Consider the following 17,641-nt stretch of genomic DNA (forward strand, 5'->3'; position numbering starts at 1 on the left):
ATCTTAAGTGCGATCAATTTTTTGCAGCTACAAATTTAATTAACAAAACTACCCCTCCTTTGGACAAAAATTATTTGTTGTTAAGTTTGGACATTACTTATGTTTTGGAACCAATAAATCAAGATTTAATAAACCACAAGTTTTTGAGCCACCAAATAAGAAAACATGATTATAAAATTTAGGGTATTATTGGGATTTTTTTTAAATTCACTGTTCAATGTCCCTATCCTCCCTGCTTCTTCCCCCTAATACACATAAGTAAATTTTGATGAAAAACAAGGATGACAACATCCATAAAAGCGAAGCTCTGAAACCTTAGGACAAACGAACATTAACACTTGTATAGTGTCAGAACTGAATATTCAGAATTTAAATGTATAAAAGTCGAACGAAACAAAATTTTATGTAAATCTGATGAAAAACAGCTTAAATAGGTACAGGATTTTTTTTAAGGACATACTTACATTTTTAGGACTTGACTATAAGGATGATTCGCTTATAACAATGTACTTTGTTGTCCTAGGAATCAGTATGCAAAAAATCAGACCAATCGGATTATTTTTTCACATAAAAATTTGATGTTAGATAAGTTAAAAATCAACATGTTTAAAATGGACGTACGGACTTTCTGGTTGCTTTGCTTTCTAACTCGTACACAACTCTTATAGTAATCATCATACAAAGTTTGAAATCGATAGGACAATTCTAACATGCCTAAATTAACGAATAGAGCTATCCGTTACGTACGGACGGACGGATCGACCCTAATTATAGAAAAGCGTCGCTTTTAATAATATTTATTTCAGATGTAGAAACAGAGGAAAAAGTGAAAGTACCACCACACAGAACTGAACAAAACATTGCAAGGTAATGTTTATTTATATGCTGATGAAAATACAATTAGCTTAAATTTTTATTTTTGAACTCTTATTTTTTAAGTATGGAGTGAGAAATATATCTTAAAAATAAATCCACAGACTAATAATTAATAAATAGCTAAACTGCATTAGACTGAAGAGGGTGATATGTATTTACTGGAACGTTGTTCTATATAAAATTGTTATGAAGCATTAGACTTTTTCACTCCTTCATAATTTAGGTTTTGACTACTTCATTATTTTCTTTTATTATTCTTAGAATAGAACCATGTTTAAATGGCGCAAAAAGTTTATGAGCATACCAACCAACATCACGTATAACACGTTGATGAACTTTGCTTCTGAAATTAATATTAAGAGGAGTATGCACGAATGAGAGCAAGTGATTTTAAGCACCTTTCAGCACTGATTCTAAATGTTCTTTTGGTAAATATACTAGGGTTATGTTTGATATAGTTATACCAATTTTTAAAAAATAGTTTCTCCGTGGTTTTATATGAAAAAAACTTTGAAGTGTTAGGCATTTTTGGCTGTATATCATCAAATGTTTTGTTGAGTTAAAACTGATGTGACACAAAAGTAAACTTTTTTTTTATGAAAAATGTCAATTTAGAAAAGGATGGTAACTTTGAACCTATGGACTCATCAAAACATCTGATGATATTTCATCAAAAAAATACTTAACATTTTCAAGTTATATTCATAGAAAACCATGGTGAAACCTAATTTCGTACAGTTGGTAAATATGTAGAATTATTGCTGGAAGGTGCTTAGAATCACTTGCTCTCATTCGTGCATAGTCCCCTTTAACATATTTATAATTTGCATAACATTGAAAATGATATTAGGATTCATTGCCAGAGAGAGAGAGAGAGAGGGGACAAAACTAGTTTACAATAACATTTCTTATTAGTTAGCTTTGAGGACTTTTACTAAAGAGGACTATCCACAAACAAGAGCTAGTGATTCTAAGCATCTTCCAGCATTGACCCATAGTATTTTTTTAGTAAATATACTAGGTTTATGTATAATATTTGCTTTATCGACTAAAAAGTTAGGTTTCACCATGGTTTTATATGAAAAAAACTTTGAAATGTTAAGCATTGTTTGGTGCAATATCATCGAATGTTTTGATGAGTTCAAACTGTTGTTTAAAAGCTTTGACACAAAATAAATTATTGTGATTAAAAATTTATATTTAGAAAAAGGGTTGGTAACTTGTAAACAGTTTAATTAATGTACTTTTGCAATTTACTACATTTGATGCTTTTCTGCAGTGTTATTTTATTTTGTCCTTTGAACTCAACAAAGCATTTGATGATATTGCTTTTAAAAAAATTTTCATATAAAACAATGGTGAAACCTAACTTTTTAGTCGATAAAGCAAATATTAAACATAAACCTAGTATATTCACTAAAAAAATACTATGGGTCAATGCTGGAAGATGCTTAGAATCACTTCAAACATTGGATGTTAATTCAATAATAAAAAAAATTATTAGATTTTTTTTTGATAAGTCTTAACGGGATGATGCCGTATCTACAACTGGCAGAAATACATTTTGATTCTGTCAAAAATGTTTTTATGGATGTAAATTCGACAGTAATTTGCTAAATATCGTAGGTATGCTGACAAATATACATCTAACACTGGCATTTAAACATCCAAAATTGTCAATTATTCATCTATTTTTTGTCAAATATACATCTAAACTTTTTAAAATGTCATAAATAGTATACATCCTGTACATGTTAATTAATAATAAACCATACTGAACTATTTAGTAGATATTTATAATCATAATACCATTTCACCATCACTTAATTTACCAAGGGCAGATTTTGGTTTACTAGAATTTAGGGGAAAGTTAGTTTTTCTGTGGTGTGATGTACCTAAATTCTCTATTTATATATGTATATAATATATTATATATTAAACTATGTAAACAACATCAATTTTGCAAATATGTTGTTCTATGCATATTGGATTATGGGGCGTGTCATGATTTTTTTTATTTCGTGGGGGGGGGGGGGGCAATCCACCCTTCACCCAAAACTATAGCGTTTATACTTAGTGTAAAAAGTCATCTAGTCCACTTCCATATTATAGAACTATGTCTGATTTTAAAATGCAGGGAGGCAATTCAGCACAAAACTACATCATAACCGCAACAGCTGTTGATTTTTTCCTTGCCATGCCCCCGGCCCCCCCTCTTCTTTAGCTTTATAATTTTGTTAAAGTCTCATTATAAGTCAAGTGTGCGCCCTTATAAAATTAGAAATTCCATGTATAGAATATATTTTGTTTACAATATCAAATATTTGGAAATCAAACACACATATTCTATAAATCTGTATCTATCTATTTCTTCAATTTTATTATTGCAGCTACTCTATATAACTAGAATATTTTGTACGCCTGTCCTTGAACGAGAGTTAAGAAAAGAATCCCAAAGACACACACTAAAATAGTCCCTCATTTTATATTACTTGACTTCTACATAAGAAAAAGCCAAAAATTATCTAAAAAATTTTTAAAAATAAAGTATTTGGAAGATCAAAGGTGAGGGGGGGGGGGGAAGTTTTGACACATTTGCGTAAACATTGAGTATAGGCCTTATCTTTGGGCTGAGAGGATAGGTTATTAGGGATAAAATCATTCTTATTGATAAATCTTCCCAAGTTTTAAGATTTTTTTGGATAGACCTCCAGGTTCAGGAGCTGCAGGCCTCTGTATAGGTAAAAATAAAAAAATTTTTTTTGAAGAGTTAGATAAAATATGACTCATAAGATAAAATATGCATTTTTTTTAATGTTATTCTCATATTTGAAGAAAAAATATACCTACATATTTTGTTTCATAAGCTGACCTCTAACTCTTAAAAAAAAATTATTTTTTACCTGTTCAGAGAGGACCTGGAGGCCTGCAGCTCCTAAACCTGGAGGCCTATCCAAAAAATCTTAAAACTTGGTAAAATTCATTATACAAGAATGATTTTATCTAATAAACTATACTCTCAGTCCAAAGATAAAGCCTATACTTACTGTTTACGCAAATGTGTCAAAACTCCCCCCCCCCCCCCCCCTCTTTGAAATTAAGAACATAAAACATATCTTTGATATTTTGTCATAAATATTAGTTTTTTTTACTTTGTATACCTAGCATTTAATTTTAATGTTAGGCAATATAAAATTTATAACAAATACTTTCTGATAAATAATATCAAGATTAAAATCTAGATATTTTAAATATGCTTCTGGGAAGCAATGTGTGAATTTTTAGCTTTTTTGGATATATAACCACAAGATACTTACTTTATCATCACACAAATTTTTCCTCAATTTTAAAATACTAGTTTCTTCGCCCCTAGCTACTAGGGAGGATGACGGTCCACGGAGGTTTGAAAAATAGTCCAAAACCACCAAAGACCTTTAAAAACTTCCATGATTGAAAAGTACAATCAATTCGGACCAGCGCAGTTTCCACAACTACTTATAATTGCTGTTTTTTGTATCTAGTATTCGAATCTTAGCGTAGCTATTTTATAATTGTTTAATCTAGGAATCACACACAAGAGCACGTAGGAAAATTTTTCAATGTCGATCCTAAGGTAAGTTATTTAAGGCAAAACTTTCTCTAACTAAGGTCTTCATTTCACTCTGTAATAACGTTAGAACGTCAGGGCTATTTTTCTTTATTATTTCCAGGCATAAAAGAGTTGTTTGACACAGACTTTTCATTGTTGTTTATTTCGATTTTTAAATATAAAATTACATGAAACATGTATGTTTAATAAGTGTAGTAAACGTAGAGTGAACTAAGTAATCAAATATTAAAGTATAAAGATCTCACTTGTTCCACCGTGCCAATTAAAAAATGCCCATTCCTCAATTTACTTTATAGTTTATAAAAACACTAGCGTCTGCGCCCCTAGCATCTAGGGGCTCTATATATTCGAAGGGATATGGAAGGGCAGAAAAATAGCTTAAAACCATACCTAGGTTTAATCATAAAAATGAAATAGCCTGAAACCATCTCGGGGCCTATAAGAAGCTTCCCCCTAAAGAAGAACCATATCGGTTCAGTGGTGAGCAAGATCCTTCGCTACAAACAAAAAAAGCTTAGTACTTTAGGTATATTATAGGATATTCGGAAATTTTCTGTCTGTAACAAACTACTAGAAAAGAATTCCAATCCGCTATATGAAGTTACAGTGTGTGTATATTTGTATGCCTATTTGTAATTTTTTGTATATAATATGATTTCCATGATTTTTGTGATCTAGTTTTTCTTTTCATAAGGCACAAATTTTCATAAAAACTAATCTTGTTTATGGATATTTTCATCCTTGTTATATTTTCAGATAGTGAAACTATTCGGCACTGAATTAAACCCAAGAGATCATCCGAGAAAGATAAACTATTTTGCCCCCAGAGAATGGACAAACAGGTTGAAATTTTCTTTTCATATTAGTTTTAAAAATAAAAAGCTATTTGGTGGGGAAGGGGGTAATTTCTCTTGGAAGGTTGGTGGTACCCTCCCCCGAAATAGTTATAAACCTTCTAAATTCCCAAGGACCTATTAATAGCTACCCTGTAAAGGAGAACCATAAGGATACACGCCATCACTATGACATTTTCAGGATCTAGCCGAATGGAAAAAGAAGGCAAAAAAAATCTCGATTGAAAACAAAGGATCCCAGGACCCTTCGTTAAATATAGGAATATATATTTCTAAGACGTGAAATCCTGTAAGTGTCATAGAGGGACGTCCAAGGGGAGGGTGGGTAAAGGAGTGATTACCCCTCTCCCCCCCCCCCTAATAAAAAAAGCTTGGACGACCTTGCCTCTATGATAGAAAGATTAACCCCCCCCCCCCAACTAAAATGATGAACTTGGCGGTGCCATAAATTTTCAATTTTTACCCCCCTAAATAAAAAATCTTGGACGTTCTTGGTCATAGTGAAGGAATATATTATTATTTACTTATTCCAATTTTAATCCTGATAAAAATTGTCATATTTATTTTAAACCTAACCAACCGATTCATAAATGTTATTGATATACCCAAACTTTATCTTTCAGGAACAAAGTCTTTGGAGAGACGAGTATAATGGTTCGTAGCCCAGCCGTTGAAATTATAAATTGTATTAAAGAATCAGATCTAGAACAACCTACCGTAAGGTTAGTCAATCTTCATCCTAACTGTGAAGCTATTTTACTTGCCCGTGTATTTGTCAGTTTATTGGTAATACCAACTATACCCCTAGCATCTAGGGGAAGAGGCAGGGTTGGTGAGATAAAAGCAAAAAATATTATCTGTTATTAGTTTCGAGATTTTTGGCTTCAGACAAACAAAATCTTACCACTATATATTGTAGAATATTTGTTTCAAATTGTATCATTTATCCCAAAGACTAGAATACTTTTTATGAACGAGGTCGTTAAAAAAAGTTTTTAAAAGCGAAGCTTTTCTATAATTAGGGTCGGTCCGTCCGTACGTCCGTCCGAGATAGATAGCTTTTATTCGTTAATTTAGAGATGTTAGAATTGTCCTATCGATTTCAAATTTTGCATGATGATTCCTGTAGTAGTTAGGTACGATTTAGAAACCGTAGCAACTCTATAATCATTACCAGAATGTCCGTACGTCCATTTTAAACATGTTGATTTTCTAAAAATGTAAGTATGTCCATAAACATTATCCTGTATCAAGCAGTTTTCCAACAAATTTACTTAAATTTTGCTTCGACTCTTTCGATACTTTTATATTCTGATTATTCAGTTCAGAGACTGTACAAGTGTTAATGTTCGTTTGTCCCACCGTTTCAGTTCTTCGCTTTTATGGATGTTGTCATCCTTGTTTTTTTATAATATTAAGGAAAGTCGATATAATAAATATCAGCAAAATAGCTTAGAACCTACAAAACCAGATTCATTATTCTACCGTTCACTCACGAGATTCTAATCTACACAAAAATTATCCAATTAATGAATTACGTGTTGATTCCACTAAGACATCCTGTTAATTATTTATTTACATTTATATTAATAAACTTAAATTGAAGTTCCAGTTAATCAATTCAATTCATTGGTGTGCATTAACTTCCGTACATGTATCATTCAAATCATATTTATACAACAGCGCACACAGTGCAAATGAAGGTGCTTTGACTTTTGTGTCAGAACCTAAATTGGGACATAGTGCATTTCATTACCCTAGGTTAGGTAACTTCATTTCACTTTTCAATAAAATCTAAAATGCAGCGGTTTTTCAGAAAATTAGATTTGAAAATTTCAAGTTCAATTTTCACCCACTAGGAGTTACCACATAATCATGACAAGAAAAGCAAAGATTATTTATTTTAAATTTTGAACAACTTTGCTTTTATAAAGTTCTGCATAAAACCACTCCTGAAGTGAGTTAATTAATGGCCATTTTTAAAATTGCTTTGCTAAGGTCACGGAAATTCAGCCTTAAATAAATCATATATAGAGAAGTTTTATGACTGACTTTATAAAAGCAAAGTTTTTCAAAATTTTAAATAAATAATCTTTGCTTTTCTTGTCATGATTATGCGGTAACTCCTAGTGGGTGAAAATTGAACTTGAAATTTTTAAATCTAATTTTCTCAAAAACCGCTGCATTTTAGATTTTATTGAAAAGTGAAATAAACATGCATATTTTGTTTCATAGGGTGACCTTTAACTTATAATTTTTTTTTATTTTTACCTGTACACTGACAGAGACCACCTGGAACCTGGAGCTCCGGAACCTGGAGGCCTATCATAAAAATCCTTAGAAAAATTCATCATATAAGAATGCTTTTATCTTTAATAACCTATCCTCTCAGTCCAAAGACAAAGCCTATGTAGTATGCACCCTGTTTACGTAAAAGTGTCAGATCCGACCCCCCCCCCCTTGCTTTTATTTATTGGATCGTGATAAAATATAGGTGGAATCAAACATTTCCTAAAAAATAACTCCAAAGGCTGCTAGCGGCGACATGGATAACCTAACATTGTCCGCTCATAGTTGTTACCGGCGGCGTAAGAAGACCTACAAATAATCGAAAGTGGCATAGAACCAAATTTGCAAATTGAGCTTTGCAAATTAAGTCCTTTTCGCCCATTTTATATTAGCTGAGAGTTAATTCATTTGGCCCTCAGTAGTCTAGTTATTTTGAAAGTAATCGATACCAGCAATATTCATTTGCAACTCTGAACTGATATGCGGATGAGAATATGCATTCAATTTGTTTGTATATTTAATTAATTTGGTAGAATCAAGTTTTGGTTTTCATCCTGTCTGGAATCATCAAAAAACAAGGATGACAACATCCATAGAAGCGAAGCTCTGAAGAAACGGTATGACAGACGAACATTAACTTTTGTAGAGTGTCAGAACTAAATATACAAAATAAGAATATTTAATATGTTTTCACAAAATTATACGTAAATTTGTTGCGAAATTTCCTTAATGCAGAATTCTGTTTAAGGACATACTGACATGTTTAGGACTTGATTATAGAGATGCTTCGCTCATAATATTGTACCTAATTGTAATTGGAATCAGTAATCTAAAAATCAGATCAATCAGATGATTTTATCACATGAAAAAGTAAAAAAAAACATGATTAAAATGGATGCACGGATATTCTGGTAAAGATTATAGAGTTGCTATGCTTTCTAAATCGTACCTAACTACTACAGGAATTATCATGCAAAGTCTAAAAAACGATAGGATAATTCTAACATGCCCAAATTAACGAAAAAAAGCTATCCGTTACGGACGGACTAACCGACCCTAATTATTGAAAATATCCATAGACACAGTGTTTCGCCCTTTTAGGGCTCATCAGTATGGCTCAATTCATCAGAGTTAATTTTGCACGTGGCAGGGCTTAAACCGGGAACCATTAGATTACCCTTATTATAGAAAATAGGGGGGAAGGAGGAAATTTCTTACTATCTTTGACAAAATTACAAATGTTATTAGATGAAATGTTTTTTGTTGCGTGAAGTAAGTTTTAAACTGGATGATTTTTGAAAGGAATATCTTCAAAAATAAAGTCAAAAATCAGTGCTAAATAGCTGGCGAGAAAACACAACCCCGCATAGCGTTATGGACGGACAGATTAAAATGAATAGTAGAGTAGCTTCTCAATTACCTAAAAAAATATTTGTAAATATCAAATAAAGCAGAATCATTCAAGAAATTTGGATTAAGTCTAACTAGTTAGGGAGGCAATTCTTAAAAATTTTGAGGTTGTTCCTGGCTGTCTTTACAGGCTAATTAATAGGATATATAAGTTGGAAGGAATTTTAATGTTAGGGGGAGATTTGAAATCTGCATCAAATTTTAAGGATTTTTATAAAATTCGTTTTTGTATAATTCTTTATTTAAAAGCGGAAATACAATATAAGTTAATAAATTTTGACCAATAGAATAGCTGGATTGGAAACTACCTGCGCTCTAATTGGTTGAATGATGTGCGACACATAAGCTTCTCCAATCAGAGCGCAGATAATTTTCAATCCACCAATCACAGATGTCAAAATTAATTACCTTAAATTGTATTTCCGCTTTTAGATAAAGAATTATACAAAAAACGAATTTTATAAAAAATCCTTAAAATTTGATGCAGATTTAAAATCTCCCTCTAACATTAAAATTCTTTCCAACTTATATATCTTACTAATTAAGTAAAGGAAGTACATGGCTATATTTTTTTTAATGTCATCTAACGCTTCTAGTTCTGGTTCTAACGATAAAATTAATACCAGTTTTGTTGGCCTAGGCCTTCAGCCCCTCGGAACCTAACAATACTGGTTTTTATACCATAATTTTTCATTTTTTTAAACCGTTGAAAGCTGCAAATCATTTCAAAATATTTCTGCTTTTACTGTTTTTTTTACTGTTGACTATTTATTGGTGCGCTACCTAAGGATTTAATTGTCTTTAATTTTTTCAACAATTCTGTAGAACCATTATTTGGAACAAATCAAGATTTATTTTGAATTGGATATTTGATATTTATTGTTAAATATCAATTCAATTTACTGACACAATATATATTTTTTATTACCTAATGTTTTTTAAAAACTTAGCTTTTCTACAATTAAGGTCCTATTGTTATCGTTAATTTAGGTATGTTGGAATTGTTTTATCGATTTCATACTTGACATTATGATTCCAATAACAGTTAGGTACAATGGAGAAAGCGTATGACCATTCAAACATGTAGATTTTTAGCTTATTTTTTTTACAACTGCTTATGATATGATCTTCTTGTTTATTTAATTTTTAGAAGATGATTCCTTAGATTACAAGGAACACTGCTTAAAGCGGACTCTCTATAATCAAGTCCAGTATCTATTAAATTTCTAACCAACACTGTGTTGCTGTTGGGCAAATAACTGAATTGTATATCTAGACTTTCTATATTCATCGGTCAACATGCGAAGAAAGCGCGAATGCCGCTGTTTATTTTTTATTGTTATTTAGGTATGTTCTGCATGGTAAAGAAGGGCATGGAAAGAGGATAACCTTGTCACATCTCAAAACTTTTGGCTATCAAGAAGATTTCATTGTCATGCCTTTTCCATCGGTAAAGTTTTCCCTAGTTTGATAAAAAAAAACAAGAACAATTGTGTCTATTAGTAGCAGAGTTATAACAAGCTGACCGCTTTTGGATGAAAAAATATTAGGTATTATACAAATATACAGTTCCTATTCCTTTTTTTCTGTAAAGGAATGTCTCATCTCACACTATAATAGCTTAAAACCATATCAACACCATTAGGACTATGTTTAAAAATTATTTGTTTTGGATAAAACGAAGAAGAAAAAAAACATAGAGGTGAGTATTTATTCTCGAGGGACTTGGATCATTGGGGATTGGGTGGTGGGGTTTCCTATTTATATTCACAGAAAGGCAGAGCCCAAGCGGTTAGCGATATCTTAAGCCACATCCGGACACAGATACGGTCACACATTATCTTATGGATAGACATCACTCTACTTTGTAGTTTAGATTACATACAGACATAATATATTTATCATTTTTTGTCGCTTAGGGTGGTAGTATATTTTACAAGATGATAAAATTTTAGAGTAGATGTTATCTACCTACTAAAAATCTTTTTTTTTACAATTAGTTCATTGTGTCAAAGTCAATAGATTAATTTTCTTTTTATTCTTTTTTGGAGCACAGTAACGTTATTTCTTGACTTGTATACCATATGTCTGTAACTACTATACTTAGTCTTTTTTTTCAAAAATCAAAATATTCATAAATAGGACTTATGATATCAATGCTCTATCGTGCCAGTTATTTAGGGGTACTGGGGTTTTAGAAATAACTTAAAACTTTCTTCATACATTAACCAAGAATTTGCTTAAAGCACAAACCAATCATTCCAACATTTTTTTCGTTATTTTTAATAGAATATTCGAGTATAGTCTCTTTCGTGGCTACGTCTCTTGAGGGGCGTTTTGTTGTATTTTCACAGTAGCTTTTCCCCTATATCTAGCCCCTGCGGGGGGCTCTAACCCTGCGGGGAAATCACCTAACCTAACCTTAAATAACCTATAAAACCTACTGTAAAATTACGATGTGAGGCTTTGCCACGAAAGGGACTATACCCGAATATTATTTTTTCATCTATATCTATAATACAAAGTAGAATGATGTCTGTCCGTCCGTCCGTCTGTCTGTCCGTCTGAAGCTTATGTTCTCGGTAACCACTGAACCGATCGGATTCTACTCTTCAGGGTATATACCTATTGGTCCTGCGGTGGTTTTAAGCTATTTTCTTGGGGGGTGGGACACCCCAAACCCCCCCAAAAACAAAAAAATTGCTGAAGATTTCCTAGGTCCTTTGTTAAAAAATATTTTTTATTCCAGCATTTATTTTGAATGAAAGAATAGCAACATTCTCTCACTAAAAACAATAAATATTAATTTTTTTTATCACCTCTTGGGGCAAAGCCCCTAGAGGCTAGGGGCGAAGCCGTTAGTTTGTAATATATTTTTATTTATGTACTAATTATGTAGACAATTAGTTTACAAAAAATATTAACTTGTAATTCATAGAATTTTTATAAAAAGAAAGATTTAACCCAAATCTTTTGTACCTAAGTATTGTCAATAAAATATTTTTTTTGTTTCATTTATTTTTTATTTTAGATTCTAGCGTGGTTGACTAAATATTACGAGGAATGATTCTTTTTTTTAATGAAAAGTTTATACTTATTTTAAAAATATTAAACTAGATATCTTAACCTTAAGAAGAACTAATGTTTATTATTTTTAATAAGGGGGGGGGGGTTAATGCAACCATCTCGTAATCAATGATTAAATGGCACTTAGAATTCGAATTTATATTTGAAATTTTGCATGCGTAATCCTTGGTAGGTCTATTTTCCCTAAATCGAAAAAACAGTTGGAAAAGTTACGGCTGGCTGTTTTGCTGAGCCAGCCTTTACTTTTCCAACTTTTTGTTCGATTTAGGAAAAATCGACCTACCAATCGGATCGAAATTTGAATTCTAAGTGCCATTTAATCATTGATTACGAGATGGTTGCATTAAAAACACCCCCCCTTTTCTGTTTAGAGTTTGTTCCACTCTGTTTATTAAACTTTTTCTTCAGTTATCATAATCTGCTTTGCTATATCAACCTTAAAGGGGTAGTTGCGCGAAGTGCATTTAAACTTGAATTTAGTGAACTGCATATTTTTTCCAGTTCAAAAGTTTAAACTACACCTAGGATAGAACATTTTAAAAAAAAAAGAATTTCCATTTTTATACCAGGTAGTTTTAAAAATATTAATTTTATTAATATTTTTTGCAGGGTTCCGGAGCCGGGAGCCGTGAGCAGCAACATTTTTGGTGGAGCCGGATCCGGAGCCGTATTTTTCGTTAAAAACGGCTCCGGCTCCGGACTAGCTAAAAATGATTTTTTAAAGTAATATTATAATTTGGCAACGGTCTTTTTTCCATATAATAAACTGAAAAACTATTGTTACTTAACAAATAGACACACATCCTTCTACTTTTATATACCTTTAATCAAATAAAAGCAAAATATTTTATATTATTTATTTTATTTTATCAAATTCAATAATGAAAAAAAAATGCTATATTAATTTTAAGGTAGGAGCCGGAGCCGGAGCCGGAGCCGGAGCCGCATCAAAATTATACTGCTCCGACACCCTGATTTTTTGTATATATGCAACATAAATGGCTGTTCTTTTCACACAAAAACAGTATGATGACTTTTTTGGTGGTGCCAAATTGATTACTATTATTGCAACACAAAATTATATATGTTAGATGGTATTCTGTAACTTATGCGTGCAATCAAATTTGTTAAATGCACTTCATGCAACTATCCCTTTGCATAAAAAAGAGTCATTTATGACCTGATAGGTTGCTCCCTCCACCTTTAAACCTGGCAGGATGGATCATATTGCCAACTCAAATATATTTCTCAGGAACTTTAGGCAGATCAATGCTGATAGGTAACATTTTTAGTTGCAAAGCTACTCTATAATTTAAATGTCCCACTGTATGTATGTCTGAAACTTTTTTGGGAAACGTAATTTTCTCAGCTCCTATAAAAGATAGAAGGCTGAAACTTCTTGTCAACATTCCTATCAAAATGAAGCATATTTAAGTATAATAAAGGGAATAATAGTCTCTGCAACATTGCGTAAAGTTGTCGAGTAAGATTCCAGTCAAATGCGCTTATAAGGTCAAATTGTTTTTGAGGAAAAATTGTATCGAAACATTTAATTGGAGATGATGATTTATTACCTAGCTTGATTTAAAGACGTCTATCTTCGATAAAAATAGCTTAAAATTGCGACGACAAGCATCAAACCTCTCAGAGAATTATTGACAGATAGGTTATGCGGTTTACAAGATCTTACTGATCATAACACTCATTTATTACTGTCGTAATTAATGTAACTTTGAATTTAGCAAAATATTTGATTATGTTTTTTAAAACTCATATTGATCTTGGTAGATAAAACCGTAATCGTGGCTCAGCGCGTAGCGCATCCTCTAGTCGTCAGGAAGGTGATAGGTTCGAATCTCGGCTTAAAACCGCTTCATAACTAAAGACGTTAACAATGTTTCCTACTGCTGCTATGTCCAGTGCGCTACATAAATAGTTAGGTTAGGGGGGGATGCCTTGGCCTATAATAGGCGCAACTCATTAGGCATGCATAGTAGGACTTTTAGGACAAATGTCGTGCAATCAAAGGGTTGGTTGTCTATAGGATCAATTAACTTTTTACACTTCAATTAGGACGCGGAGTATGTTTCAAATAGCGTGGAGAGGTCTAGAACCTGACGCGACTCTAAGCCCTCAATATATCACCATCTTGATAGACAATAATTATTAGAAGGAGGAAAGGGATGTAGATTGAATATTAATGTATTTAGGTTAAGTAAGTGTGTCACTCACAAAGATTATTCTTGGAGTGCAAGAGATACAATTAAGGTGAATATTTTTTATCTGTTAAAACCAGTTTTATAAACCGGTTTAATCAAAACTAAGGATGAAACTAGTCCGTTATAGAACAGCTACCCTATAATGTAAATATCCGTCTGTCTGTTTATTTTTCTAGACTACTGCTAAAGGAAGACGTCCATTAAATAAAATGCTGATATTCTGTTCTATAACTAACTTTGTCTGTCTGTCCAATCCATCCATTGCGTACGCTGTGATAATAGATTCATGATTACTTATATGTTGGACCAGATTTTCTTGTACTGTAATAAAATGATACAACCAGCTGGCTATAATAACGGTACCCAACATCCGCCTTCTTTTCAACCTTCTGAATGAACAAACTGACCAATTAAAGTGGTCCTTATTAGCAACCTCGACTAATTTTCCACTGTCAATATATCCACGTATTCTTTATATCCATTGCTGTGACGGATTTGAAATTGTTTGAGTGAAATATTATTTTATCAGGTTTTATTTAAGATAGATTTCTTCTCATCAGACCTGTTCGTTTTATACATTATAATTAATCCTATCCATTTTCTAGGCTGGATCAAATTTATTAGAGGTTGTTGATCTTGGCTGTGACAGATTAAACTTTGCCGCTGATGTCCTCAATGTACTCATCAAGTAAGTTAGATAATCACTCATTAAGTTAATCCATCTACTGATAAAAAATTGGCCAAAATTAACCTACAATCATCAAAGATGTTAGAAATATCCATTTTGGGAGGTTGTCTCAGCCGTTAAACTGATGGAGTTTATTACACTGTTCATTAAAGAGTTGGTTGTCCGATGCCGTTATACTTACAATTGTTTAAATACTTGAACTAAAACTAAATGCGTTATTTAGTTTATGCAAAGGGCCGTGATCCAAAAAATTATTCCAATTGTAATTGCTGAAAAATTGGCATTTTGTGTGTCGTAAAGTTTTTTTTGCTCTGTTACTTAAGAGAGGTAGAAGGAAGTGGGTTGTGGGAAAATTTTCACTTAAAAATGTTTATCACAATTAGTGAATTAGTTTCCCCAGAAATTTTTTTTCTGGGGAGGGGGGGCGTTTAGGGGTGTCCCACCCCCCCAAGAAAATTACTTAAAACCACCACAGGACCAATAGGTATATACCCTGAAAAGTAGAATCCGATCGGTTCAGTGGTTACTGAGATCGTAAGCTTCAAACGGACAGACATCAAGCTACTTTGTATTATAGATAAATATAGTTTTTATGGAAAGAAAACGAAGTTTCTTCGTATTTTCACAGTAGCTTTTGATAGTATATTTAAAGTTAGGTTACCTCTGTATTTTACAGGAAGGTTAGGTAAATGTTAATGATTGCCCCGCTGGGTTAGGAAATTTCCCCGCAATGGCTAGAACCCCCCCGCAATGGCTAGAAATAGGAGAAAAGTGAAAATACGACGAAACCCGCTACTGCTTTTCTTTCCATGATCCTATTTTTTACCCTTTATAGCCGAAAAATGAAAATGTATAATTTAAGAGAACTGAAGCTGAACTGTAATGATGGCAACTGTAAACTGATGGTTACTATTGAGGGTGTCAACTGTTTATTTGCGGAATATACAATGATACACAAGTAAGTAAAAGTGTTTTTCTAGTATGGATTTAAAGCCGGTTCTGCGTCATACTGTAAAATCATTCATAGCATTGTGTTACAGACAATTTTCCTCATACATTAATATGAAAAGCAAAGAATTAAAACCAGTTTTGTAAATCCGGGCCTTTGGCTACTTTAGGCATACAAAACTGGTTTTAATCTTATAATTTTAATTTTAATATTCGCGGAAATCTGTCTATAATACGAAACGATAAATGAATATTATTAATGCAGTTTTTTGTTACTTGAGCGGTTTCCCTCAAAGGGCCATTTTTAATTTTGAAATAAATTGTATGTAATTAGTTGGCGCAGAAGGAATTTTTCAATCGTTTGTTCATTAAGTTTGGTTAGGTTATATTGGGTACTGGGTAGTCACACAAGGTTAGGTCATTGCGGGTTTATAAGTCAACTCAAGTTAAGTTCCACTGCACTGGGGAAAAAAATAGACCCTCCCCTACCATCACTTATTTTAAATAAAATTTATGAGAAATAGTTAAGTGCTCGATAGGCAAGTAAAGGGAAAGCACCGAGTATGTCTGTCTGTCCATGTACATTTGATAAATAAGACAATCCCATTTAGCATCTAGGGACTCTGTCTACGAAGAGAGATGGATAGGACTGAAATATAGCCTTCATTGTTTCCGGGGATTTTAGTGAAGCTTACCTAAAAAGGATAACTTAACCAATTCTGTAGAAATCTTAAAGTTTAGACAAAAAAAAATTTGTACTTTATATACCTAATAAGAAGATAAATTGTACATTGCTTGTTATTAGTGTTATATTTAATATTGAAACCATCTCACTCAATAATTCCAAGATTTAAAGATTATAGATTTCAAGGGTTTTTATTATCTATGGATTAAACCTACACTTAAATATTTTTTTGTAAATAAAGTTGAAAGGGGGCAGATTTGCAATTATTTGTAACTGCCCCTATTACACAATCGAACTCGATAGAAAAAAGTTATAGCACTTAAATTTACTAAGACAATGTAAACTGACTGACGCGCCATGACGGCGGCCATTTTTTTCTTTTTCCCGCCAAATTAGACAATTTTGAATCTTGTTTTTTCTTCAAATAAATTCCATTATATTTACCCCCTGTATTGTTGGATAGATTTAGTTACAGGGATCAAAAGGGATAAGACAATGGCCGATAAATTGATGTACTTCCCCAATTTTGATGCACAAAATTAACCCTCAGGTTACAATTAGTTGTTGAAACGTTTGGACACTAAACTCAATGAACCAACCAATCAAGATTCGATATAAGTCCCCAAAGTTGTGAGCTGACAAATAAGAAAATATTTTCATAAAATTTGGGGACTAGTTTACTAAACAGTCTAATGTACCCTCCCTACTCTATATATGGGAAAAGATAATGAGATTATTATGATTTTTCTTACCGTCATGTCATGCCTATAACATGCAATGATGCAACCATCTCGTAATCAATGTATAAATGGCACTTAGAATTCGTATTTTGATCTGAAATTTTGCATGAGTAATCCTTGGTATGTCTATTTTCCCTAAATCGAACAAATGTGGAGATAGGTTTCGTGATGGATTTACATTGAAAATAACCGAAAAATGGCTAAACGGCTGGACGTTGTTCGATTTAGGGAAAAT

At 32.3% G+C, this 17,641-nt stretch overlaps 1 protein-coding gene across 1 annotated transcript in view; it reads left to right on the forward strand.

The window, feature by feature from the left end:
* mRpS29 (mitochondrial ribosomal protein S29) overlaps positions 1-17,641 on the forward strand; it is a 38,678-nt gene that overhangs the window by 1,387 nt on the left and 19,650 nt on the right. Inside the window, exons 2-11 of the mRNA XM_080161999.1 lie at positions 807-867; positions 4,441-4,489; positions 5,243-5,328; positions 5,964-6,062; positions 10,387-10,489; positions 12,071-12,098; positions 13,312-13,405; positions 14,337-14,394; positions 14,951-15,033; positions 15,896-15,991. Of these exons, the coding sequence (XP_080018125.1) occupies positions 807-867; positions 4,441-4,489; positions 5,243-5,328; positions 5,964-6,062; positions 10,387-10,489; positions 12,071-12,098; positions 13,312-13,405; positions 14,337-14,394; positions 14,951-15,033; positions 15,896-15,991 (757 nt within the window). The remainder of the gene's footprint in view (positions 1-806; positions 868-4,440; positions 4,490-5,242; positions 5,329-5,963; positions 6,063-10,386; positions 10,490-12,070; positions 12,099-13,311; positions 13,406-14,336; positions 14,395-14,950; positions 15,034-15,895; positions 15,992-17,641) is intronic.

The sequence above is a fragment of the Acartia tonsa genome, chromosome 5, assembly GCF_053477335.1.
Source record: "Acartia tonsa isolate MP-2025a chromosome 5, ASM5347733v1, whole genome shotgun sequence".
Classification (NCBI taxonomy): domain Eukaryota; kingdom Metazoa; phylum Arthropoda; class Copepoda; order Calanoida; family Acartiidae; genus Acartia; species Acartia tonsa.